The following is a 27,967-nucleotide window of genomic DNA, read 5'->3' as shown; positions in this document are numbered from 1 at the left end:
TTACCACTGTCTTGTATTGAGAATGACAGATAAACAACAGCAGGAGAATGTATCCAAATTCCGAATATTGATCTTTTGGTAAGGTCCACACAGTGAATGGCAATGGAAGTTAAAATTGAGAGAGATTTAGACCAGTCTGCATCCTCGCAAATACTCTGAATACTGGAATTCTGAAATAAAGACACAAAGTGCTGGAAATAGTCAACAGGTCGGGTCAGGCAGCATCTGTGCAGAGGAAAAGAGAACTGACATTTCAGGTTAATGACACTTCATCAGAACTGTTCTCTTGAGTTCAACCTTGTCAAACACTCCCATAAGTGGATGTCATATTCTCTGTACCTTTAATTGCCAATACCTAGGTAGCTGAACACAGTTACCAAATCCACAGCCTTTCCGACAGAATACCAGCTTCCTGGAATGTCTCATGTATCTCTTTCTGATTCTCATTTTTTGCAGGTGGTTGATTTTGTAATCTAGCGTTATCACAGCTGGGAATTTAAACCACCTGACAATGTAATTAGCACAGAACAATAGTCATTGTATCATGTGTTTACAGTAATTTATAATCTGCGCTATCAATAATACATCCAAACATTAAATATGCTTCCTCTGAGAAAACTTTCAGCAAAATTAAAAGTAGTTATTGATTCTTTATATCATATGTTGTTACAAATGCAAACAAATCCAACCCGTCTCCTGGTTGTAGACTGATAGCAGGTGTTACAAAATCCCCAATGCGATAATAACTTTTTTTAAAAATTGAATTCCCAGTGACCAATTCAAAGACTCTTGTGAACAGATTTTAAATTTTAAGACTTTTACTGTAACAAACTAAAGTCAACATTGACTAAACATTACTTGGTAGGCAACTAACACATTAAACCTCAGACAATATATTATCCCTTAATTCCCTAACATGACTAAAATCCCTACTCCACATTTCCAGATTACACTGTGCTTTCCACAGAACTGTAAGCCCAAATCTTCTAGTCAGTGTTAGAACCGCTTCGCCCGACCCTGATCAACCAGAAAACTGCACACTTAGCTGGTTATGTTTAAAAGGAGCTGACTTCCACAAAGGGCCGAAGCCAATGTTAGGAATTGGAGGAGGGTATTCAATCCCGCGAGTGTGTTTCACCATTCATAGTCTATCTATACCTTAACTGCAGCTATCTATCTTGGCTCTATAACCCATCACACACTTGCCTAACAAAATTAAACTCATTTTATTCCGTTGGACCAACATCAAAGCTTTGGGGGAGAGAGTTGCAACTTTCCAATGCCCTTTATGTGAAGATTCTGTCCTTTTACTCAAATCCTTGTGACAATCATGACCTATAAACCCCATTCTTACCGGTACTTGGATCTGCGCCACAACACATGGCCCACTATTTAAAAATCATTTAACAATATGGAAAGAGCAGGTACTAACATTGGATAGTTGTAATTATTCCAATAATAACCATCATTGAGAGAAATGTGTGCTCTTGGAAAGGTTGCAAATGCCAGTCTCTCTTTTAGCTTGTCACATGAAATGATTTGAAAGAATTTACTTGTATCTTTGGGTTTGATCCTGTGGAATGTAAGGCAGTGTTCAGAGCGGCTGATTACTGTTAAACAACATCGGGCTTCAGTACAACTCCTACCCTCCAATTTCTCTGCCAGTTCAATCCTTTGACAAAAATGGCAGTTCAGGTAACTAGACAAAAACAAATTCATTACCACTAAAAAAAGGTTACCTGACTTGAATTAATCTGTTCAATCTAAACACCCCACAAAGGTAAGTGAACTGTTTTACACATGACCGCACCTGTCACAGCAGCTGATAGATTAATGTTCTGATGTTATGCAGCAGGTACAGCAAGAGACTAGTTCATTGTTGTTCCCATCTGAGCCTATCAGATCTGCTGCAATCCACTTGGGCCTCTGCACAAATAAACAATAACAGGCAGCAAATAATTGACATTAAATTTGATAAAGGTAACATGAGGCAGTTGTCCAGTAACTTGTATCCTTTGGATCAAGCGTGACTGACATACAAAACAATGGTGAGAGGTTGCCAGCAACAGCACAGATTTCAGATGTTAATGAATGAATGGATAACCAGTGTGGAGTGATTACTTGCAAGACCTATCAGTTCTTTTACACATGTTTTGATGGGACAGTGCATGCACGCTCAGTCAGTGGGCCCGAATTTACCATTTTGATTCGAAGTGCTGAATCTGGGAGTGTTTCAGATCCGACTTGTAAACCTGTTCTCCGGCGTACCATACACACTCTGCCAGGGAAAAAAAGCAGTAATTCCGAATCGTACTGCAGACGCCTGTGGGTGTGGCTTATCGCACCCGAAACACTGCAGCTCCGATCGGAACCTCCAACTGTGCATGCGCAGTAAAAGAAATTTGAAAAACGCTCCCCTGCCACATCGCTCCCAAGCAGCACAGACATTGCCCCACCCCCACAACATAACTGTCCGCCTTATCCACCTCCCCCCGCCCCCCGCTACCCAGACCATCGCGGCCCCCTGCCCCACTCTTTCTCCCCCCCCCCCAGTGCTCGAATTGGACCATTGCGGACCATGTCTGTTTCACGCTGATTCTGGACGGGTGAACGTGGTGGTAAAGGAGGATGTGCCGGTAAGTTTGGGCATGCAGCCCATTAATTCAATTTAAATGCATGCAAATGCATTTAAATTGACATTGCACCCATTTTGGGCATGGTGCCGATCACGGCTATTTTAGCTGCTTGGTAAAGGAGAGGCGGGCACGGATCGCGCTTTTCGCCTCACGCCCAACTTTACCAAGTTTTCCCGCCCGAAAACAGGCGCAACGTGTTGGTAAAATCGGGCCCAGAATGTCCACACAAACACCTGCATGCTGGAATGAAAACCAGTAATGGAGAATGTCCAAAGCAGATTGGTCCGTTTGGGCCCAGCAGACAATCAGAAATTTGAATCAGTAATTTTTCTTTGGAAAAGTAGTTTATTTCTTGGTCTCCGCGTTACATACAATGAATAAAAATGTGGGGAAATGTCAAAGTTAATCCACTATCACCAATTCCACACTATCGCACTCAACCAAAACTGCCCCAATATCTCCAGCTCAGGCTGACATGGTGAGTGCAATCATAGAATTCCTACAGTGCAGAAGGAGGCCATCTCGCCCATCGAGACTGCACTGACTCAGCATCTTACCCAGGCCCATCCCGCTGTCCAATCCCTGTAACCCCGTGCATTTACCATGACCAATCCACCTAATCTCCACACCTTTGGATTGTGGTAAACTGGAGCACCCGGAAGAAACCCACACAGACACGGGAAGAATGTGCAAACTCCACACAGACAGTCACCCAAGGCCAGAATTGAACCCAGGTCCCTGACCCTGAGAGGTGCTAATCACTGTGCCACCATGATCAAAGATAACCTTTGACCAGGCGTGATGTGTCTGCTGTCCTAATAAAGTTGCTTGACAATAGGCAGGCACAGAACAAGGCCACATCCTTTGATTCAAAGTCCCGTCCTGCGGAGAACCCTGTGTGTGCAAAGGACTGCAGTTCCCCTAAGTGGAGAATAGGGGTTTTTGGAATCACTGTTGGGTAGTTGCTGAGATTCGGTGTTTCAACAACACCTGTTTCTATGATTTTGTTAGCAGAACTTCAATTTTTTAAAAAACTCAACATTTCCCACATTTGATTAGAAGAAGGAATTTCATCGCCAAGTTGCATGGTGTTACTCTGGAGAATCTTTGCACCATATTGAAATACCAGATTCAAGCACCTTGTGTTTGATCGGAGCTGCTTTTGCTTTTGTAGCAGTTTCATTAAAGTTCGCCTTTTGTGGTCTGACCCAAAGCTGACCAGGACAGTGCACAGGTCACTGGCATCTAGAGTGCCAATTGTATAACGGAATTAGAATCATAGAGTCATACAGCATGGAAACAGGCCCTTCGGCCCAACTTATCCATGCCGCCCTTTTTTTAAAACCCTTAAGCTAATCCCAATTGCCCGCATTTGGCCCATATCCCTCTATACCCATCGTACCCATGTAACTATCTAAATACTTTTTAAAAGACAAAATTGTACCGCCTCTACTACTACCTCTGGCAGTTTGTTCCAGACACTCACCACCCTCTGTGTGAAAAAATTGCCCCTCTGAACACTTTTGTATCTCTCCCCTTAAACCTATGTCCCCTAGTTTTAGACTCCCCTACCTTTGGGAAAATATATTGACTATCTAACTGATCTATGCCCCTCATTATTTTATAGACCTCTATAAGGTCACCCTTCAGCCTCCTACGCTCCAGAGAAAAAAGTCCCAGTCTATCCAGCCTCTCCTTACAACTCAAACCATCAAGTCCCGGTAGCATCCTAATAAATCTTTTCTGCACTCTTTCTAGTTTAATAAAATTGTACACTTATCATCATTTTTCTTCTCAGTATAACTGAAAAGAACGAGAGGTACATGTGCAGTTAACTCAAAATCTTTAAGAAGCTGAAATTTTCAAATCAGCTCTTTGGATGTCACAAGGTTTTTGTAGTGTCTGGGAGAAACATTTTCTTTGGAATCAGGGATATGGCACAGATAGATTTTCATATCTTACATTTTGTGTTTTGAAAGGAGATTAAATGTGTTTGGAGTAGAGTTGCATGGTTTGCCCTGATCTCTCGGAGACATTAATCAATGTTTGGTTACAGTTCTTGATCTTTTGCCACCTCAGCCAAATGGACAGTGATTACCAGCAGAACTTTTAATTGTAGAATGACTCTCTCAAAGTGTCATCACATTCTCGTTTGCTGCCCACAACTATGCTCATTTCAATAAGATTGCTGGACTCTGACAGATGAGGAGTAGGAACCTGGTTAATTTTCTTTTTCCAAGCCGAGTGGTGGGATTTGGCTAACTAGTCACTGGCTTAGTATCAAAGCTGGAATCTTCCTGTTCTACATGCTCACTGATACACTGGGCTGGGGATTGATGGGCAGAGTGAAACGAACTTGGAATGGAGTTGCAAATTGACCATAACAAGTTACAGTGACTAAGTTGGCTCAGTTTCTGACCCTATTTTGGCCCTACACTCTGCTTCAAGTGTAATCACTGCTACGATTGATTCAGCACTGCAGCATACTGTTTAAAAATCCAGATTATAAATATTACACATTGCTTACGATGAATTGACACTTTGCAACAAATCTCTCCAAGCGCATTGGGAAGAGACAGATGGTGTCTTATTCTCTGCACAACCTTGTTCCTGTAGTGACCTATAGAATTAACCTTTTTCCAAATCCAAAATGGGCCAGAGGTTTGGCTGAGAGCTTGGGTTTCAGATGTTTACCTTGCTGGTGATGAAAAGCCAATGAAAACATTCCACATCAAAAAAGTAGGAAAAGTGTTGCATCAGGAATTTGTGTTCCATTTATTATTCAGGAATTTCTGAAAATCCACGCAAAAGTCAAATCACCCAATCCAAACCGGCCGGATGGCAATTCTGCTCCTTTACCCAGTAATTCATCACTTCAGCTCCCAGTGAGTTGGGAGGGTGATGTTATGTCACACTTCAGGACATAAACCCTGAGTTCTCTAAGATTTGTTTGCCCTGCGAATCTGTTTGGTCTTCCATTTGCAAACATTACAGTAAGTTTGTGATTTGGGCAGAGCATATAGGTTCCATACAAAGCACAACGTAGATAAGCTAGCAGGGAATGGGATGCAGATTGTGTCTGTGATCTGCCATGTAATGAGTTCCCTGTCTCCAGCCTTTGGCTCAGAGAGCCACCAAATGAAGGACTTGTATTTTCCTAGAAAGTAAAACGAGGTGAGTTACCTGGGGCCTGTTTCCTGCCCTTCATAGCCAGCTGCTGAGTAATGTTAGTGGAGATCTGTGATGAGAAGTGTTTAACCTGTCGTCCTGGCCTTGGGCATGAGAGATTGGGCGCTCAACAGCAATTGGAAGAAAAATTATTCACTTGGGAAAAAATGTTGCAAAGATGTATTTCATGGTGTTTTAGATGAACCATTTAAACTGTACTGGCTTCAGTTTCAAAGCATTCATTCATCTCTGGTGAAATGGCTGCAATTTTTTTGGGTCTTTTGCATCCCACATCCTTCCATAATTTTCACTTCACAGCGCAGTTCTCGTTAGTCATCGTTAAGTCTTTGTTGTGGGGAAAGCTGTGCATGATTCATTTTGTATTTTCTCCTTTCCCTTTCCTTAGTCGTTGCTTGTGCCTGGAAAAAGCCCAACTAAGCACGGACGTCGAGGCAGTGCTATAGGCATAGGAACAATAGAAGAGGTTTATGCTTTACACTCACTTTCCTGTCTCTGGTTCAATCCTGCTTCTCCTGTGTGATGCTCATTGCATGGTCACTGATTCAAGTCTACTGCATGAGTTTGTATTTGAAAAGGAGCGAGTTGCTTTTGGATGTTTAGAAACACACCATCTCAAATTTATATTTGGAACATCTCTTCCCTGTTGCCTTTTCGCTGACCTTGCAGCCTGTGTCCCAAAACCACCTTCTCAAAGAAACAAGCATTTGCAAAACTTTGGAGATGACCAATCCAGGCTGCAAAATCAGCTGCCTGGCTCTCTGAATAGATGGATTCTAAATATGAATTGGTCTAATAGTCGTGAATGCATTGATTTCAATTAATTTGTTCTGTGCATGACGTAATCTCAATGGCTATCAAGTTATGGTCTTGGGAAATTGATTATTAAGAGATGTCTGAACTGCATTGTCTAAATAGTGACTGATTAGTAACAACATTGCTAAACTACTGTCCACGAGGTTCTGAACCAGCTAACAGAGGCACCTTCTGTAGCCAGTTGGCACCCACAATGCGGGAGATTTTCCTGATTCTGTACTGGATCGCTGGGGCACAGTGATTGCCTGGAAGTTGGGTAGCTCAGAGCACATGCTTCTAAAACAGCAAAGTCACATTGAATCAAATTTCCGACATTTGCGACACCCAGGGAATCCAGTGAGCCTTGTCCCAGACACAGGAAAATCTCCCCTGGATCATTTCCTTTCTTCTGTCTTTCTTTTGCCTTGCCCTCCTCTCCTGTACACACTTCTGTATGGACAGAAGCAGATAAGCTGCTTTCTACCATTTCCATAATAACGCAATAAGAAGCACTTACGCGCAAAGCAGGCTCACTGTCCATTGATTCATTGAATTCCCCTGCTTTTCGCGAGGCATGTAGACTTTACCTGCCATGTCCCTCCAGCTGATGAGCAGTCGAAGCTGACCAGTTGCCAGGTGGGCAGTTGCAGGGTCAGTGTGAAGCCCAGAATTCTGGTATATGCTGGACTGGCACCTCAGCAACCTGAGTTATTCAATCACCATTCACCAATGATCAATCAGTAGTTTAGCAATATGGTTGGAGCTAATATATGTCATTGTATCACTGCAACCACAGTCTAAAATCACTCGATATAAACTGATTAATTCTGTGTCAGATTTGCATATTTGCAGATTTGATTTCCTGATTACTGCATGACCGGATGTTTTAGTGGGATTTAATTGTTAATTTATTGTGTATTTTAATTATAATGATTGCAGCACTAAAGTAAATAATTATTGATTAACAAAAACGGATCCATTATTAATTTGTTACTTTGTGTGTTGGTCATTAATTATTAATATATACTAACATCAAAATACTTGGTTCATGTTGTATATAAATAACTCCTGGTAGGTACCATTCACTTGTGAATAATTCACCCCTTTCAGTTCTTTGTTTAATTGTTTTACTGATATTAAAGGACCAATGCCTATGGTATCAAACTCAACTAATAGTTAAAATCATAAATACATTTAGAAATAATGGTTAGATGATAAACTTCAGTTGGGAAAGCCTGTGGCAGCAGGGTAGGATTACAGGCATGAGGAATTTCATGTAAGGTACTGAGGGGCATAGGTCAGCTAGATAGTCAATACCTTTTCCCAAAGGGAGGGGAGCCTAAAACTAGATGGCATAGATTTAAGGTGAGTGGAGAGATACAGAAGGGTCCAGAGAGGCAATTTTTTCACAGAGGGTGGTGAGTGTCTGGAACGAGCTGCCAAAAGCAGTAGTAGAGGCAGGTGCAACTTTGTCTTTGAAAAGCATTTAGGCAGTTACATGGGTAAGATGGGTGTAGAGGGATATGGTCCAAACGTGGGCAATTGGGATTAGCTAAGTGGCAAAAACTGGGCAGCAAGTTGGACCGAAGGGCCTGTTTCCATGCTGTAAAAGTCTTTGACTCTATGAATGTATAGTGGTCTGGAAAACAGTGTAATGGGCCTTGCTTTCATACTCAGTTGCTTCAGGTCAAAGGAAGTGTGTGTAAACCATGCCTTGGGAGTGTAGAAGAAGCTAGTGAAGATGTTTCAAAAGAAGGATGGCCAATGCCACACTTACAGTATAGAAAGGAGACAGTGGCTGGTGATTCGGAAGAAGTGCCTATCTATCAACAAGCTGGTATCCTGTCCAAGTGTGGGTATGGGTATCGGAACAACCAATGACAGTCACTTTAAAGTTTTGTCACATTTAGAATTAAGGGGAAAAGAATTGGCTTGGAATAGGAAACTGAAACAGGAAATATTGGAAAAACGTTGAATCCAGTAAGACTTCCCGTCAGCATTTTCTGCTCTTTTTTCAGATTTCCAGCATCTGCCATGTTTTGCTTTTAGAAAACTGAACTTTGGATATAAACATAGCGAAGGGCTATCAGTGGTAATAGCAGAAGCCAAGGGTGCTAATGAGTAAAGAGGGATTAAGAGTAGACCATCCGAAGTAGGGGACAGCAGCTGTCAGTTAGTTATTTAAGTAACAATCACAGTTTGCTTCAAAGAATTGAAAAAAATAGCATTTTTATTTCCTCTCTAGATGATATTGGAGCAATGAATCATTCGGTCATTGCAGTGTATGGGGAATGAAGGTTGTGTGGCATTCCATTTGGAGGAATCCACTGATTGCAGCTTAGAAACAGCAGTATAAAGAGTGGGTTGGAAGGACAGGGGGGTTACAAACCTAGAAAACCAATGGAGTGGGAGAGCAGAGCAGTAAGAAAGCCCAAGTAAAAGGAAAAATATTTGGAGATGAATGATCTGTTACAGCACTTAGCAATTTGAAAGGGCACCGAATAATCAGCAGCTTTGCTGAAAGATTATTTAAGGACATTTTTTTAAAATTGTGCATTGCCAGGTACCAGAAAAGGTCTTGAGGATATTCGAGGTAATGATAAATGATCCACAATCTGTTCAGGAGCAAAGTGCAATGACAGTTAGCCACAAAAAAAAACAACCGTGTTTGAGGTCAGAACTTTCACCATGAGACATGATTTAAGGTTTAACGGAAACTACATAACTTTACAAAGTCAGGACAGTCGGACGGTGGCTACAAGCATAAAGAAGGGACATTTTCACAGAACAAAGAACAGCCAATTTTCCGAACAAAGGAAAACTTAATTGTTTTGAAAGTAATTAACTCCATGAGTACCAGGAAATTACAGTAAATAAAAGTATCAAATTTAGTCATTTTTAAAAAACTGATCAGCTTCAATTTGGATCAGATTAGAGGGAGAAATTCTCAGACACCTGTAACCTATAAAACTAATGGTAATAGGACCATTTATTTATAAGTTTTTATACTTGCTAGGTGAAAAATGGGGATATAGAGGATAAAGTTCTTTAGTTTGTAACAAATACAGATTTTGAAGGTTATTTTAATGTTCCATTTCTAATGATTAAGTTATTGATGTAATTGTTGTAAGTGCATTTGCTAATTAATAGTTTCAGAGATGGTGTTACATTGACTTATGTAAATTTGATTTCTTCTGATTTTCATATGTCTCTATGGACTTAAGCACACACAAAGGTTTTAAGATTGAACACAGTGGAAGTCTAAATTAACTTCGCAAATCATACTCGCCCTTTCCCATTCAAATTCAGTCGAGTATAACCAGTGTTATTATTCACGCAGACTCGCTCTGAAGAGTGTCGATACTCCTCAATTCAACAGAGCAGATAAAAAAAATCTGGAATTAAGAATCTACTGATTACCATGAAACCATTGCCGATTGTTGTAAAAACCTATCTGGTTCACTAATGCCTTTTAGGGAAGGAAATTTGCCATCCTTACCTGGCCTGGGCTACATGTGACTTCAGTGCCACATCAATGTGGTTGACTCTCAACTGCCCTCCAAAGGCAACTAGGGATGGGCAATAAATGCTGGCCCAGCCAGTGATGCCCATGGTCCCGTGAATGAATTTAAAAAAAGATAAAATGTGAGAATCCACAGTTGTGCAAAGACAGAGCCAAGGAGCTTTGCTGATGTGCCAAAGTTCATTGAATTTTCCTCAAGCTAATTTCACAAAGACTCTCAAACTTTAAAATAAAATAGCTGAATGATCATAACAGTATTATTTATAATCAGCAAATTCTGGCATGTTGCTTCATGTCATGAATTACATAACACTCGAATGAATTCTAGACTTGAACATGAGCTGATATTAAACCTGGCTTTGTTGTCTTTGGAACAAAGAGCCGGTTCCATACTTGGATTTCTCAGTATGGCCAATTCTGCCATTACAGAAGTTAGTTCTAAACAATGAAATAAAAGTCCATCTCTCTCCCCTAAACATTCTGGGATCCATTTTCATTCAAGATTTTGATGCAGTTCAAATGAACAGAATCTGGCATGGTGGCAGTGGGAGAGAGAAAGATGTAGGAAAGGGTACTTGTGTCTTGCACAGACTGAGTACCAACTGGGCAGACAAGCGTTTCAGCTTTGTAAATTCACAGTGACAAAATTGCCCAAAAATGCTACTGGTAGAGTTTGGGGAATAGAGTTTTATCTTTCAATCACTAAATAGAGTTCAGCTTTGGGGGAAGGTTGGAACTTAAAAGGAGAAATAAGGGCAAATATGATGAGTTGGAAGAACAATAATTAAAAGGTAAAAGGAATAATTATAATTTCCAGCAAGATCCCAAAGGATTGAAAGATAATAATAACCACTAAAAAAATTAGATATCTTTGATGATTTAAATAGACTTTCCGTGTTCATTTACCCTAGTGTTAGAAATGGCTATGGTTAATCAATGCGCTGTTTTAATTAGTTTAAAGGTTCCATGGAGATAGCAGGGAAAGGAACATTAAACAAATACATCCCTGTTTATTTATCTGGGTGGTAGGCTATGGTCCTGTCCCACCTTGCTTGCCCATTATAAACTAGCTGTATCTAAAAATGTCTCTAAAGTGATTAGAGCCCAGTATTGCTAAAGGTTCAATGTCATTTTTACAACCTATAACCAAGCAATAAGTCTGGACAACCTTTGTGCACAGGAAATTCCCCAAGGTAAATGTGACTTTTTTTTTAAAAAATCTATTGACTTTGAAAGGGGACTGCATGCAAAGCAATGTGTGCTGAAGAGGTCAATTATCTAAAATGACAATGTCAAACCAGTTCTGTGTATTTTCTGGTGGGTGTATGACACTAAGTATATTTCCACAGTCGTTGATCATTCCTGGAAAAAGTCCAACGAGGAAGAAATCTGGACCTTTCAGCTCTCGCCGCAGCAGTGCCATCGGAATCGAGAACATTCAGGAGGTGGTGGAGAGAAGGTGCGTGTCAGTCCTTTGCTGGTTTGCAACAGCACACTTTTACCGAAAACCATTGAGCCGTGATTTCCATTAAACTGCTTCCAACATGTGTAACATTACAGCCTTAGTGACCTCTTCACACTGAAAGAAAACCTGAAACAATAATCTCACTGTGAGAATTGATGAGCTATTATTGTACATGGGGCATTGCAGAACTAGGGTCAGGTCTGTCCTTGTCCAAACTGACACATGAACCTCCCTCCCTTCAATGATCATTAGACAGTGATCAGGAGTACAAACCCCGGCTGGTTTCTTTCTCTCCGAGCCTATTCTACCCTATAGACTTTAAGACCAATATAGTGTCAGCTAACTCAATCCAGGAATGAGCCCCAGAATGATGTCCAGTTGAGTTTTTGGGGAAACACCTCCCAGTTTTTAAGGAGTTGCTTACTGAAGTGTAGCTACCACAGTGTACTAAAAAAAAGCGGGTACAATTTTGTCTTTTAAAAAGCGTTTAGACAGTTACATGGGTAAAATGGGTATAGAGGGATATGGGCCGAACATGGGCAATTGGGACGAGCTTCGGGGTTTGAAAAAAAAGGGCGGCATGGACAAGTTGGGCTGAAGGGCCTGTTTCCATGCTGTAAACCTCTGACCCAACCAAATTTGTAATATCCCAACACTCTGGTTTGAAGAGAGCCCAGAAGTGACAAATATTAAATTGTAATGTCAGGAAGCTATAAGCTCGTGCAATAATCCTGGATAAGACAGTAATACAAATGTAAAAGCAAAATACTGCAGATGCTGGAGTGTTCCCAAATCTCAGCAAGCCTGGCAGCATCTGTAGAGAGGGAACCCGAGTGATTCGAGTCCAATGGCTTTCCTTTGGAATCTGTATTGGACCCTGAAACACTAACTCTGTTTCTCTCTCTAATGATAATGAGCTGTTTCAGTGCTGCACAAGTTTCAGGAATAGTTCCAATTCCTTCAATATTGATCAAAAACTGCACCAGAAACACAATTTTACTTGCAAAGGGAAGAGGATCGTTTGTGCTTGCCCTAATATTCCTTTCTGTGTCATTAATTTTCCCAGCTAATATCAGATAATCTGCAGACTGTGGCCATGTTGCTGACCTGCACCATTGTTAGCTTATTTTTATTTTTGCCAGCTCCTGTTCTTGAAAATAAAACAGGTTAAAATAAGAACAAGATCAACTCCTGCTGTGACTGAGCTGTCAGTTCCATTCTGAGTCTAGTATCCAATCCTGACCGTATCTTCCCTCTTAGCACACATCACCTGAATATTTAAAATACCCCCTAGTGTTTTGTCCGGTTATTTATAAAACAGCAGACCGATTCTGAAGTATATATTTTATTAATGAAAACCCATGGCTAAAGAGATCTGAATTCTGCCCCTTTGTTGAAATATTCGAGATAAATTGCAGAGAACTGATATCATTGACCTTTACAACCTTTGAGTTCACAGAGTTAGAGAAGTAAATGAGAAAAGGTGAACTTTAACTAGTGTGGTGAATACATCAAACTAGCAAAAGGCAAATGTCGGATGCTCCTGACACGCAGTGGGCACTTGATATGGTGTTTGCACGGGGTAGTTGGTTGAGGCAAGAACTCTGGAATCATTTAGGAAATAGCTGATTGAGGAGAGAGGGATAGTACAGAAAGGGCTGAATGCCTTTCTCCATCATATGTTAGTAACACTGCAATTTGTTTGCAATTGTATCTGAATTTAAAATCATTCTCCTTTGCTCTCATTTTCTGGATTCTGAGAGTTGAAAGTTTATCCGTCCTGTCCCAGAATTCCTTCATTGTTTTTAATCCTGGATCACAGTTCCTGTAATTTTTTTAGTCTGATATGGGCCTCCCTTGACATTCATTGATTTTAAAACCTGGAACAGTTTTCAAATCCCCACAGTCCAGTTGCAAAATTCCTTCAGAAACATAAATGATCAGTTTTAGAAAGCCAGAGGTAGCCATGGTGCAGTCAGGAGATCATTTGCATAGCGCCGTCTCCTTTACTTTCTTTGTAAGCATGTCTTCAGACACGCACGTTTTTCTTTTTCGGGAATAATGGGGAAGTGGTGGAAGGATTCCTGAGCTGATTATCGGCCTGTTGAACCGTGTTATGAGCGCTCCTTCCGTGGCCAACAAGTCCTGGTGTTGGACTCGAAGCCACAGTTTCTAGTTGAGAGGTAGGGCTGCTACCATTGTGCCAAGAGACCTAATTTCCATTTACTGTTCGCTATGTAAATCTTCTATCCATTCATTCATCTTTGGGATTTCATTCAAGAGGTCAGGAAACGGTTAGGAGATTGAACAGAGAGATATTGGACAATATATTCAATGCAGAGAAATGTGAAGTGATGCATCTTGGAAGGAGGAATAAAGAGAACTTGAGCTAAAGGGTCAAATCGGAATGGAGGAGCAGAGCTTCAGACATACACATCTGTTCAAATGGAAGGTTCTGTGCATTAAAGGAGACCCTTGATTTTATTAAATGGGCATAAAGAACAGAAGATTAATGCTACAACTCTACAAATCTCTGATTAATCAGCAGTTACAGATACCCATCCAGTTCTAGATGAACTACTTAAGAGGGAATAACAAGGCCATTGGAAGGGTACAACCACGATCAATGAAGATAGTACGAAGGATAAGAGGCATCAGTGATGAGGGGAGTCTGAAAAATCCATAGGGATTTATGCCAGTGCAGGAAGATCTGATAATTCTGACTCTGGAAGGAGTGCCAGCCCTGCCCCGATGATGGCCAGCTTGCCTTTGAATCAGAAGATTGTGGGTTTTAATTCCACTGAGACCTGAGCAGTTGATCTGAATTAACACCTCAGTGCGGTACTAGGGGAGTGCTGCACTGTTGAGGTGCCTCTTTTGGATGAGACATAATTCCAAGCCCGTGGGGGGACAACATTTAACAATCAGCTATTCACTGATTATCTGATCATTATCACATTGCAGTTTGTGGGATCTTGCTGTCCATTAATTGGCCAGCACATTTCCTACATTACAGCAATGAGTACATTTCAGAAGCATTTCATGGATGTCAGAGTGCTTTGGAAGGTTCAGAGGTCATGAAAGGGGCTGTCAAAATGCAGGTCCGTCTTTCTTTGAAAACATTTCCATTGTTCAGTGAGTGGATAACTGGACAGCATAAATTTAAGATCATCACCAAAAAATGAAGAGTGTGGCTAGCAGTTTATTTTATTGTGCAGGGGGTAGATTCCACATATAATGTCCTACCAGAAACAGCAATTCAAACCGATTCCAGAATATCTTTAATCTGGAAAGTGACTACATATAGAAACATAGAAAAACTACAGCACAAAACAGGCCCTTTGGCCCCACAAGTTGTGCCGAACATATCCCTACCTTTTAGGCCTACCTATAACCCTCCATCCTATTAAGTCCCATGTACTCATCCAGGAGTCTCTTAAAAGACCCTATTGAGTTTGCCTCCACCACTGACGGCAGCCGATTCCACTCGCCCACCACCCTCTGTGTGAAAAACTTCCCCCGAACATTTCCCCTGTACCTACCCCCCAGCACCTTAAACATGTGTCCTCCCGTAGCAGACATTTCCACCCTGGGAAAAAGCCTCTGAGAGTCCACCCGATCTATGCCTCTCAACATCTTATACACCTCTATTAGGTCTCCTCTCATCCTACGTCTCTCCAAGGAGAAAAGACCGAGCTCCCTCAGCCTATCCTCATAAGGCATGCCACTCAATCCAGGCAACATCCTTGTAAATCGCCTCTGCACCCTTTCAATCTTTTCCACATCCTTCCTGTAATGAGGCGACCAGAACTGAGCACAGTACTCCAAGTGGGGTCTGACGAGGATCTTATATAGCTGCATCATTATCCCCGGACTCCTAAACTCAATCCCTCGATTGATAAAGGCCAGCACACCATACGCCTTCTTAACCACCTCCTCCACCTGCGGGGCCGATTTTAGAGTCCTATGGATCCGGACCCCAAGGTCCTTCAGATCCTCTACAGTACTAAGAGTCTTTCCCTTTATATTGTACTCCTTCATTCCATTTGACCTGCCAAAATGGACCACGACGCATTTATCTGGGTTGAAGTCCATCTGCCACTTGTCCGCCCAGTCTTGCATCCTATCTATGTCCCTCTGTAACTTCTGACATCCCTCCAGACTACCCACAACCCCACCAACCTTCATGGCGTCGGCAAACTTACCAACCCATCCCTCCATTTCCTCATCCAGGTCATTTATGAAAATGACAAACAGCAAGGGTCCCAGAACAGATCCCTGGGGCACACCACTGGTGACCGACCTCCATTTAGAAAAAGACCCATCTATACCCACTCTCTGCCTCCTTTGGGCAAGCCAGTTCTGGATCCACAGGGCAGCAGCCCCTTGGATCCCATGCCCTCTCACTTTTTCTAGAAGCCTTGCACGGGGGACCTTATCGAACCCCTTGCTAAAATCCATATAAACCACATCTACCGCTTTCCCTTCGTCAATGTGTTTAGTCACATTTTTGAAGAACTCCACCAGGCTCGTACGGCACGATCTGCCTTTGACAAAGCCATGCTGAGTATTCTTGAGCATACTAAACCTCTCTAAATGCTCATATATCCTGTCCCTCAGGATCTTCTCCATCAGCTTACCAACCACTGAGGTTAGACTCACCGGTCGGTAATTTCCTGGGCTATCCCTCTTCCCCTTCTTGAAAATAGGAACCACATCTGCAATCTTCCAATCCTCCGGCACCTCTTCCATCTCCATCGACGATGCAAAGATCATCGCCAGAGGCTCTGCAATCTCTTCCCTCGCCTCCCACACTAACCTGGGGTACATCCCATCCGGAGCCGGCGACTTATCTATCTTGATGCCATTCAAAGATTCCAGCACAACCTCTTTGTTAAAGTCCACATACTCAATCTTTTCAGTCTACTGCAAGCCCGCAGTACATCCACCCAAGTCCTTCTCCTCTGTGAAAACTGAGGCAAAATACTCATTAAGCACCTCTGCCATTTCTACTGGTTCCGTACAGATTTTCCCGCCTTCACCTTTTATAGGCCCTATTCCTTCACGTCTCATCCTTTTACTCTTCACATATTTATAGAACGCCTTAGGGTTTTCCTTAATCCTACCTGCTAAGGCCTTCTTGTGACCCCTTCTGGCTCTCCTAATTTCCTTCTTTAGTCCCTTCCTACAAGCCATATACTCATCTAGATCCCTATCTTCGCCAAGCTCTCTGAACTTTTTGTATGCTTTCCTTTTCTTCTTGACTAGGTCCCGCACAGCTTTCGTGCACCACGGTTCCTTTAACCTACCTCCCTGTCTGCTCGGAACGTTGTCCTGTAGAACTCTAGACAGACATTCCTTGAAAAACTGCCACCTCTCTTCAGTACATTTCCCCGAGAATACCTCCTTCCAATTTACTCCTCTAATTTGCTGCCTTATCTTCATATTTCCCCTTACTCCATCTAAACGCTTTCCTAGCTTGCCTGATCCTCTCTTTTTCCAATGCAAGCATAAAGGAGATAGAGTTATGATCGCTATCCCCAAGATGCTCTCCCACTGAGAGATCTGACACCTGTCCAGGTTCATTGGTCAATATCAGATCAAGTACAGCCTCTCCTCTTGTAGGCTTGTCCACATGCTGTGTTAGGAAACCCTCCTGAACACACCTAATGAACTCATCCCCATCCAATACCCTTACCCTAGGGATATTCCAATCTATGTTTGGGAAATTAAAGTCTCCCATCACAACAACTCTGCTAATGTGAAAATGCAGAGGAGCTGGGGAAAGGACAGGAGGAAAGGACGGAGGAAAGCTCCTTCAGAGAGCCAGCACAGACATGACTGGATGAATGGCCTCCCCTGCTGTAAAATTCTACAATTCTATTTTGTGTTCTTCGCATCCACTTTTGAGCTGTAAGATGGGAAACGATGTTCCAGCTACAGATGCAAACGCATCCCGTCACTCTGCACATTTTAGATTGGTCTTTGACAGTGTCAAATAAAATTTTAAAAATAGAGTTGTTGAAATGTACTCTTGTAGTAAATTTACTTTTGAATATTCAGGTCTTTGTGTTCTTTGATTTCCGCAGAGAGAGTACGTCAAGTACCCAGAAAACCCCAGATAGCGGCCATGTATCGCAGGAGCCAAAGTCTGAGAACTCGTCCAATCAGAGCTCTCCAGAGATTCCCACAACTAAGAACAGGTGTGTTCACGTTATCCGGGCTCTTCCTGATTTGGTAAATAATCAAAGAATCTTCTTGACTTTGACAGAATCTCAATATTCTCATAGAGGAATCATAGAATCTACAGCACGGAGACAGGCCCTTTGGCCCAAACTGATCCATGCCGACCAAAATGCCCATCTAAGCTGCATTTGGCCGATGTCCCTCTAAACCTTTCCTATCCATGTATCTGTCCAAATGCCTTTTAAATGTTCTCAATGTCGCTGCCTCAACCACTCCCTCCGGCAGCTGAAGAAGAATACTGAAATAAAGCTGGTCGGAAGCAAAGGTCTATATTGCTTTGAAGTGCGTTTCATATACAACTTCACAGCAGGTTTATACCGTCATTCTAGATTTACAGGTAAACAGAATGCCAAAGACTGAATTGTATTATAAAAATATCTAGTTTATTTATACGTTGCTGCTTTATATTTGGAAAAGTCTCTAATCTCCTTCCTCAGGCGGCAGTATGAGCCCCACTTTGGGATTTCCCCCTGTGCTACTGATCCTAGAGCCATGTCAAAGTGGCACATTTGGCTGTTCTTTGAGCTGTGCTGTCATTGGAACATGGGCCGTTTCCTCTGGCTCACAGTTCTCCCATCGTTGGCCCATGCAAGCGTTATCCTGTCGCAACTGCAGCAAAGCAAAAATCAAATCACCCAATTCTTCTGGCTGGAACTCTCAGCCTGGTTTATGTTCTGTTGAAATACACTTAGAATTTTCTATCAAATAAATAATAAGGCTGATTGGGCTCACTATTATTTAGATGTAAATTGAACATTAACTTCAAGTCAGGGTAGCTACTTTGTTCCACTATTAGCTTCTTGCAAACACCATCTCATTCTGACTTACTGTGCTCTGGTTTCCTCCCACAGTCCGAAAGAGGTGCTGATTAGGTGGATTGGCCATGCTAAATTCTCCCTCAGTGTACCCGAACAGGCGCCAGAGTGTGGCGGCTAGGGGATTTTCACAGTAACTTCATTGCAGTGTTAATGTAAGCCTACCTGTGATACTAATTAATAAACCTTAAACATATTCTTAATGTTGAATTGTGTGAAGTTCTTGAATTTTTGCACTAGACATGAACTAAACTTGCCACCGGAAGTTAGTGCCTGTCCATTTCAGTCCAAGTTCTTTTCCACTGGCCTGATGATCATTAATTACTGCCAATCAACCCATTTGACACTGAGAATTAACTAATACAAATGTAGGGTCTCATTTGTTCAACTTTTTACTGTTACACATTTCTCTTTATCTTTCCGTCCCCTTTTCATTTTCTCTCAGTCCCAACTTTCTTTCCCTCTCTCGTTATTTTGTTTTCAGGGTGGCACGGTGACTCAGAGGTTAGCACTGCTGCCTCACAGAGCCAGTGTCCCAGGTTCCATTCCGGTCTCGTCTGTGTGGAGTCTGCACACTCTCCCCATGTCTGCGTGGGTTTCCTCCGGTGCTCCGGGTTTCCTCCCACAGTCCAAAGATGTGCAGGTTAAGTTGATTGGCCATGATAAATTGCCCCTTAATGTCAGGGGGACTAGGAGGGTAAATATGTAGGGTTACAGGGATAGGACCTGGGTGGGATTGTTGTCGGTGCAGGCTCGATGGGCCAAATGGCCTCCTTCTGCACCGTAGATTCTATGACCACATTTGGCATTGCATTCGCTGTTCTAAATCGTACTGTAAGTTCTAGCCCAGTGGGAGGTCCGTGCCAATGAGCTGAAACATTACTGGGCTTTCTTATTCATGACCATGTCATGTCAGTGTGACAGATGTGATGCATGTGAACATTATGAATACTTAGCAGAACTCTCTCTAATGGTACAGGGACAGTGAAATGGAAACTCTAAACTTTAACTTTTTTATCAGAAATGGAATCTGCAGTAAAATGGGTTTTAGTTTAATACACAATGTGGAAAAATAATCTACTCTTTGTTCTAGAAGGTGACGAGTCACCATAGAGAAATATATATTTTCTCCATTTACAGGGTGATAATAAATCAGAAAGCTTCAAATGAGGGTCAGGATCTCTCACGATCATCTTCAAATGCCAGCAGCTTTGCCAGTGTTGTGGAGGAGAATGAAGTTCTTGAAGACTACGACACGGGAATGGTAACTGAATACACTGCATTATGCTGAGGTTGTTTATTAACCCAATCATTGGTGCAGATCTACAGTTAAGCTTGAATTGTCACTCTCCAGCTACTGTTCACTGGCATTTGTTCAGTTTGAGTTTTCCTCCAATTCATTCCCCCTTTCATAGAAACATAGAAAAACTACAGCACAAAACAGGCCCTTTGGCCCCACAAGTTGTGCCGAACATATCCCTACCTTTTAGGCCGACCTATAACCCTCCATCCTGTTAAGTCCCATGTATTCACCCAGGAGTCTCTCAAAAGACCCTATTTCGGGAGCTTTGTACTGAGACAGAATTTCCCTGGAGTTTCCCCGGACTTCTCTCTTTTTCACAGAGGATCATTCTCTGTGTGTTAGTGTAGTGGATGTTAGGCTCCTGTGAGGCCTTCACAATCGACCTCATGATTGTCCCATCTGACAGCCAGAATTAGGCATTTCTCAGCAGTATTCACTGATGGGGATCCGGAATTGGGACATTGGTTTGTCTCTTTGGGCTAAGGACTCTAAACTGCCTGTACAGAGAACAGCTAACTCCAGCACAAACTAGCCATGTATCCCAGCATCCTCCTGGCCTGCACAGTTCAGATATAACATTACATCTCTCTCTGAGACATTGAGAACCTGCTTAACATCGTCTGCAAGCTGAATTTCAATTCCTAATGTAAAAACCTTGGTCAGTGTCACTTCCTCATCTGGGTTTCTGGCAACATTTCAAAAGCAGCAATTGCCAGTGAAACTGTGCGGGAGTTAATGACAATTCTTTTTCACTGTGATTGTTTTTGAGAGATCTCTTTGGTGTATTGGTCAGTCGCACAGCAATTTCTCACACACAAATCCAGCTGAATTCAGGGTCATCTTATTTCCATGAAGATTTTTGTTTAAAGGGCAAAGTTTTCCCAATCATTGGTAATTGTGTGAGTTGCAGCATTTGTTAACAGGTGAAGTCTGTACCTGTCAGCTGTGGAGTTTGACAGCACTTTTGGCAGTTTGTGAGTTGCTAGAAGCTGAACTCATCATTTTCACCTCCAGCGTAAAGCCTGGAAAAGCAAATAGCAGGACGGACACTGTGTGAATGGCCTCAGGGAGCCAGTGGGCTGTGTGGATGGTTTCAGGGAGCCAGTGGGCTGTGTGAATGGCCTCACTGTGCTAGTGGGCTGTGTGGATGGCCTCACTGTGCCAGTGGGCTGTGTGGATGGCCTCACTGTGCCAGTGGGCTGTGTGGATGGCCTCACTGTGCCAGTGGGCTGTGTGGATGGCCTCACTGTGCCAGTGGGCTGTGTGGATGGCCTCACTGTGCCAGTGGGCTGTGTGGATGGCCTCACTGTGCCAGTGGGCTGTGTGGATGGCCTCACTGTGCCAGTGGGCTGTGTGGATGGCCTCACTGTGCCAGTGGGCTGTGTGGATGGCCTCACTGTGCCAGTGGGCTGTGTGGATGGCCTCACTGTGCCAGTGGGCTGTGTGGATGGCCTCACTGTGCCAGTGGGCTGTGTGGATGGCCTCACTGTGCCAGTGGGCTGTGTGGATGGCCTCACTGTGCCAGTGGGCTGTGTGGATGGCTTCAGGGGGCCAGTGGGCTGTGTGGATGGCTTCAGGGGGCCAGTGGGCTGTAATGATGCACCGACACTATGGATGGAATTTATTGCTTTCCGAGGAGTGAGTTTGAAGGCGAGGGAGGTATTTGATTGGGTGGGAGGGTGGGTGGGAGGGTGGGAGCCCTCCCCTCCCCCCTCCTGATTAAGTCGGGATGGGAATGTTCATGGACTTTCCCAGGTGCTAATTGGATCAGTGGGATTTTATTAAACTGACTAAAAACTGCAGCTGAAATCTGTCCAAACTCCTGAGTTGAGTTGGTTGAAGAGAGCAGGATAAGAAACTTTCCCTAAACTCCATTGCATTTCACATTCCCCACATGAACACTCTTAAGGGATCCTATCGTTTTAAGCAGATTTGCATTTCTGTCTACATATGGTTCACCTTTTTTCTCAGTTTCCGCCCCCCCCAGATTTGGATTTGAATTGCCTGTCTACAGATCGATGTCTGATCTTTGTTTATGTCACCAGGACAGCCTTTCTTCTGTGGGTACACCTCATAAGAGGGATTCCTTCACCTACAGCACATGGCTGGATGATAGTGTGAGTGCTACCAGTGCACTGAGTGCAGGAAGCTCTACAGGTATGTTTGAACAGGTGTACGTTTATATAAGCAGCTTGGGCTGACAAGTGTCAAATAGCATTCGCCACAACACAAGTGCTCAGCAATGACCATTCCCAACAAGAGAGAATCTAACTATCGCCTCCTTAATATTCAATGGTATTACTATCGCTGAATCCCCCACAATCAATATCCTGGGGGTCACCATTGACCAGTCGCTGAACTGGACAGCCATATAAATACTGTGTTTACAAGACATTAGAGGCTGGGAATTGTGCGGCAAGTAACTCACCTCCTGACTCCCCAAAGCCTATCCACCATCTACAAGGCACAAGTCAGGAGTGTGATGGAACACACTCCACTTGCATGGGTGGGTGTAGCTCCAACAACACTCAAGAAGCTCGACACCATCCAAGACAAAGCAGCCCCGCTTGATTGGCACCCCTTGCACAACCATTCACTCCCTCCACTGCCAGTGCATATTGGCAGCCATGTGTACCATCTACAATGTGCACTGCAGGAACAGGGCGGCATGGTGGTACAATGGTTAGCACTGCTGCCCCACAGCGCCAGGGACCTGGGTTCAATCCCGGCTTTGGGTGACTGTGTGGAGTTTGCCCATTCTCCCTGTGTCTGCGTTTGTTTCCTCTGGGTGCTCCGGGTTCCTCCCACAGTCAAAAGATGCACATATTGGGCGGATTGGCATTCTAAATTGCCCCTTAGTGTCCCAAGATGTGTAGGTTAGGTGAATTAGCCATGGAAAATGCGTGGAGTTACAGGGATAGGGCGGAGGAGAGGGCCTGGGTAAGATACTCGGTCACAGAGTCAATCCAGAATTGATGGGCTGAATGACCTCTTCTGCACTGTAGGAATTGTCTTATTCTATAATTCTATTAATTCAGCAAAGTTCCTTATGGCCACTATTGGAGAGAAGGATAAGGGCAGCAGGTACCTGTGAACATCACCACCGGGAAGTTCCCCTTCAAGCCACTCAGCATCCTGAAATATATCATCATTCCTTCACTGTCGCTGGGTCAAAATCCTGGAACTGGCTTGCTAACAGCATGGTGGGTGTACCTACACCACAAGGACTGCTGTGATTCAGGAAGACAGTTCACCTAGGCAATAAATACTGGCCTAGCCAATGAAACTCAACCCCTTCAATGAATTAAATAAAAGTACATCAATCGACCACATGGGTCGGAATTCTACCACCTTGCCTGCTACGGAATCAGTGCGAGCGAGGGTCAGAGAACAAAAATCTCCGTTGGCCTCAGGCGGGAATTTCCACTCTTGCCTGAACGAGGCCATAAAATCCCACCCATAATAATGTCATTCACATTCCTTTCATTGGCAGTTACCCTGTTAACATTTACAATATCAGACTGAGATGACCTAAAGCACTTTCCATTCCTTTCCATTTCATTAAAGTATTTTAAAATCTAGGAATAAACCTTTACATTTATTCAACAGCATTTCTCAACTTATCTGTTCCATGTCCTCTTTTTTTCAGTTCTCTTGTCCAATAAATGGACTGCTGAAATTTCAAGTCTGTTCCAATGTCTGACATTTTCTGAGTCCCTCTTTTCCAGAATTTGCATTCATGATTTTCTTTGTAAATAGAATTAATTGTAAAGAAAACTTTGGACGAGAAATTGGATTAAGGCAGTTTTCAGGCTCTAAGTAGGTGGCACGTTCAGAACACAAGACAGGCCCGAGGCTCATGCGTATCTGGGCCTCGAGCCTAATCAGTGGAATTTGGGCAGCAGTTGCCAATTGGCTCGCAATCAATCTGGTTCCTAATGGGCACGTTCTTACAGAACAAAACTGCCCCGATTGGCAGCTCATTCAGAGGGGAATTCAAGAGGGCTGATGTGGGAATCTCAGGGCGGAGGAAGCATTCCGGTTGGATAAAGGTTTGGTAAATTCTCAGCCCAATCCCTTGGGGAATTTTGGTTACAATATGGCGGTGAACTGAAGGGGTGAGGGTGTAGGGAGTGGGGAAGTCTTCTAGATCCCTGGGGGTGCAGAAGTCACGCCAATGTTAAAGGGAGGATCCCATTATCATTTCAAAACTCTGTTTCCTTCTCTGCATCCAGCCAGATTGACAGGTCACTAGCCAGATAGGGAAACTAGCCATCGGGTGGCAGAGCTGTGCTGAGTGGTATTCAGGAGAGATCATGGGCGCACAGGGCATATCAGACTGGGAAAGGGAGGGGAGGGCGGGGGCAGAGAGAGGTTGTGGGCCAGAAGGGGATGGGTCAGCAAATTGTGGGGCAGGTGGCTTGGGATGGTGGGTTTGATGTGATTGGCCGAGGAGTGACCATGATCAGCAGCAGGTTGTTGTAAAGGGTTGGGCAACATGAAGCTCCTTCTGTTCTTCCCAATAATTCCTGAATTGAACATCAGTGTGGGATTCTCACACCAGCTTTCTTTGGCTGCTGAACAAGCCTGCCAACTCAGGGCAATTGATTCCTGTATGTACACGCCCTTTAGGAGGCAGATCGATGAAGTCCAAACCCACCTCGGGTAGGAACTCAACAGCTGACAGAGATGAGACTTTCCACCCTGGCTGTTTCCACTTCTTTCTCCTTGAGTTCTTTGCCTGAAGGCAGTTGCTGCCCACGGCATCACGATCTTCACCATGAATAGGGTAAGGAGGCAGCTCCTGAACCCAGCCTGAACAGGGATCGAACCCTATGCTGTTGGCACCAATCTGATCCAAACCAGCCATCCAACCAACCGGATTCCAAGGAGTCCAAGTTGCCTCATGCACTTTTCCATGCATGCTATAATCTGGAACAATGGATAGTGATGGTAGAGGCTCCAATATTCTTTCCATCATTGTGACCCGGAATCTCTCCTGGTTTCCTGGTTGTTTTAGACTATTCATTTTCTCGACTGTTCTCAACAGAGCACCCTCTGGTAAACAGCTATGAAATAACACAGAAAACTACAGATGCTCACGGCTTAGTTAAAAAAAAACCTTATACTGAAGGAGTGTTTTTGTAGGCATTATTTCTTAGTGAGAATGATGCTTCGTCTCCAAGCTGCCTGAGCTTCAAACATTAACCACAGAGTCAAGTTTCAGAACACCTTAAACAACCTTGGGGCTTAAATAGGTTTTCAGCTTGCTAGCATTTTGTTCTTTTCCTGTGCATTCTCTCTTGCACACTAAACTCTCGCCAATTTTCTGATGTGTAGGTGGTCCACGTCCGCCCCTAGATGTTAACAAAGCTGGTGACTTACCACGACCAGAGATCAAAATTAAACTCGAGAGACCTGAGCAGCAGAAACTCAGTCAGGTAAGGAAGTGCTGCGGATATTAGCATTCCTGGTGTGCTTTAATTTAATCCTCTGATTTTCTTTCACCAACTTTGTGACTCTATCCTTGTACGAATGTTGGGTTCTTAGCTGCTAACTTGTGTTGTTTGGTGTCAATTTTGTTCTATTCAACATTGATCTTCAGTCTAGGCTTTAACTTGATTTTAGTAATAGCAAAATGCTACAATGATTCATTTCCTTTGTGTGCTAAAATCTTTAGTGAGATAGTGACTTTATAGTCGACAAACCCAATGTTATTTTATCTGCCAGCTTAGCTGTCGGGCAAAAGATTGAATAAAAAATATGATACCTCCACGCTCCTGGGATTTTCAGGAGTTCTCCTCCGAGTTGATGTGCTCCCCAGAAATAGAGGGGTCAGAATTCCCTGAAAAATTGAGTGCCGAGTTTATCAATCCTTTAACGCACACACCTTCCCCACTGGTGAAGAGAGAGAAAAAGGCACAAATCAAGAAACTTTTAGTTATCAGGAATGGAATGTTCCACTTACATTGCACATTGTAAGGAAACAGTTGCCTGGCTACAGGAAGAGAGGAGAGGAGTGGCATTAATTGGTTAGTTCTTTCAAAGGGCAGACATAGGAACAATGGGCCAAATGGCCTCCTCCTGTAATAAAAACTGAAATGCTCAGCAGGCCAGGCAGCGCCTGTGGAGAGAGGCTCCACTGTGTTTTGCTTTTGATCTGTGCCTCGCGATTACCAACAGTTTCAAATCGAAGAGGCTCCGTTACCTTGGCAACTGTTTCCCTGGAACCCCCAATCTGTTTGTATTGTGATAGTGGATTCTAGAAAACCATCCCACCACAACAATAGCAATAGCTTTACGTTAGCCTGACACAAGCCAGTAAACACACCCAGAATCTTCCACTTGGTAAGGCTCAGGTACACAGTGGAGATAACATTCACCAGCTGTGTACTGGAGAGGCTCATTTTTAAGATTTGCATTCATGATCCCTTCACGTACACACTCGTACATGCACACATGCGTGCAATACAATATACACAGACACAGAAGATGTATTTAATAATAAAAATAGAATCAGCAAACAAACCTTGATTGTTCCTGTGAAATAGTAAAGGTGTCAGAGCACAGGGAAATCTGGAAACTCCGATTACTGAAGAACAGATTGGCATTTCATTAAATGAGGGGTAAATGGGCATAAGTTCTTTTGTTATGTATTCCACACTGCATTAGTGTAGTGTATACTGTAGTGTACAGCATACTGTAGTGTACAGCATACTGTATTGTACAGCATACTGTAGTGTACAGCATACTGTACTGTATGCTCATGTAGGAATTCAACATTTTAGTCACGTTCTAAAGTGTAATCGAGGGATTATATCTGATCATTTTAATCCACCTACACTGTCACTGACCAGGCCAAAGAATCGAACACAGCAGTGAGGTGTTTATTGTTCATTTCCACCAGGAATAATGTCACTTTGTCACGTTTCACGTTGATGACGTTATCTTGCACTTGTCCTTTCAAACCCGTGCAAGCTTAAGAATTGTCCCCAGGGATTGAAAAGAACAAAGAACAGTACAGCAGAGGAACAGGCCCTTCGGCCCACCAAGTCTGTGCCCACACAGATGCCTCTTGAATCTAATATTTTCTTGTCCATATCTCTCTATTCCCTGCTTATTCCTGTATCTATCCAGATGCCTCTTGAATGTTGTTGTAGAATCTGCTTCCACCACCTCCTCCGGCAGCGCGTTCCAGGCATTCACCACCCTCCGTGTGGGAAAACTTGCCCCTTACACATCTTTTTTAAATTGAAATAAAGAAAGGTTGCTACTCTTGAGCCTGTGAGAAAACAATCCGCTATCATTGACAAAGAATCTTAGTTGTAACCCGGCCATTCTGACCAGTCTCAATGTTTGATATTAGAGTGTATGGATTTAGCTAAATGCTGCATGTTTTACAGTTTCTTTGTTAGCTCACGTTTGGTCCGATCTGTCCATACACGCCTGATATAAAACGTTGGAATACACATTCTGATTATCAGAATTCCCAATGACTTGTATTAGCAGGTTATGTGTAATTGAGACATTCTGTATGTGTGGAATGATGTTTAAAAACAATAATTAAAATTCATTCTGAAGCATTAACAGATTGACACCAGTAGCACAACTGCAAACTGTTGATGGAACTTCCCAGGCTACAAACTGGCCAATGCTGATGGCACTGACAGTTGATGTGAACAGTAATGTTTCTCAAATCATTTTGAGCTGCAGGATAGCAGGGAGGTTGTAGTGGGAAATGGTGCAGAGTTGTATATTGTGTGTAGTATATGATAGTGACGTTCTGATGATGCATTAACCAAAGAACATAACATGGTGGCAGCCCCACGTTGATGCCAATACTATGAGGCCACTGTGCCATCGATGCGTCCAAAGAATCTGAGAACCTGCCTAAAGAGGTTTTTGCAACAAGACTAAGGAGGACTGCATTCACACAGCTTCTTACCAATTCTGGCCAATGCTGTGGCAATGGGTTTAGGGATATGTTTTGTGGTGAGT

General features: G+C 43.1%; 1 protein-coding gene across 5 annotated transcripts in view; it reads left to right on the top strand.

The window, feature by feature from the left end:
* Positions 1-27,967, top strand: part of LOC144509679 (rap1 GTPase-activating protein 1-like) — a 220,362-nt gene that overhangs the window by 180,130 nt on the left and 12,265 nt on the right. For all 5 annotated transcript variants that reach the window (XM_078238454.1, XM_078238455.1, XM_078238457.1 and 2 more), the window contains 5 exons: positions 11,490-11,599; positions 17,695-17,808; positions 19,807-19,930; positions 22,015-22,126; positions 25,310-25,410. In XM_078238454.1, the coding sequence (XP_078094580.1) occupies positions 11,490-11,599; positions 17,695-17,808; positions 19,807-19,930; positions 22,015-22,126; positions 25,310-25,410 (561 nt within the window). The remainder of the gene's footprint in view (positions 1-11,489; positions 11,600-17,694; positions 17,809-19,806; positions 19,931-22,014; positions 22,127-25,309; positions 25,411-27,967) is intronic.

This window comes from Mustelus asterias, chromosome 22 (genome assembly GCF_964213995.1).
Source record: "Mustelus asterias chromosome 22, sMusAst1.hap1.1, whole genome shotgun sequence".
Classification (NCBI taxonomy): Eukaryota; Metazoa; Chordata; class Chondrichthyes; order Carcharhiniformes; family Triakidae; genus Mustelus; species Mustelus asterias.
Note: the sequence above shows the minus strand (reverse complement) of the source record. Positions and strands in the feature narration are given on the sequence as shown.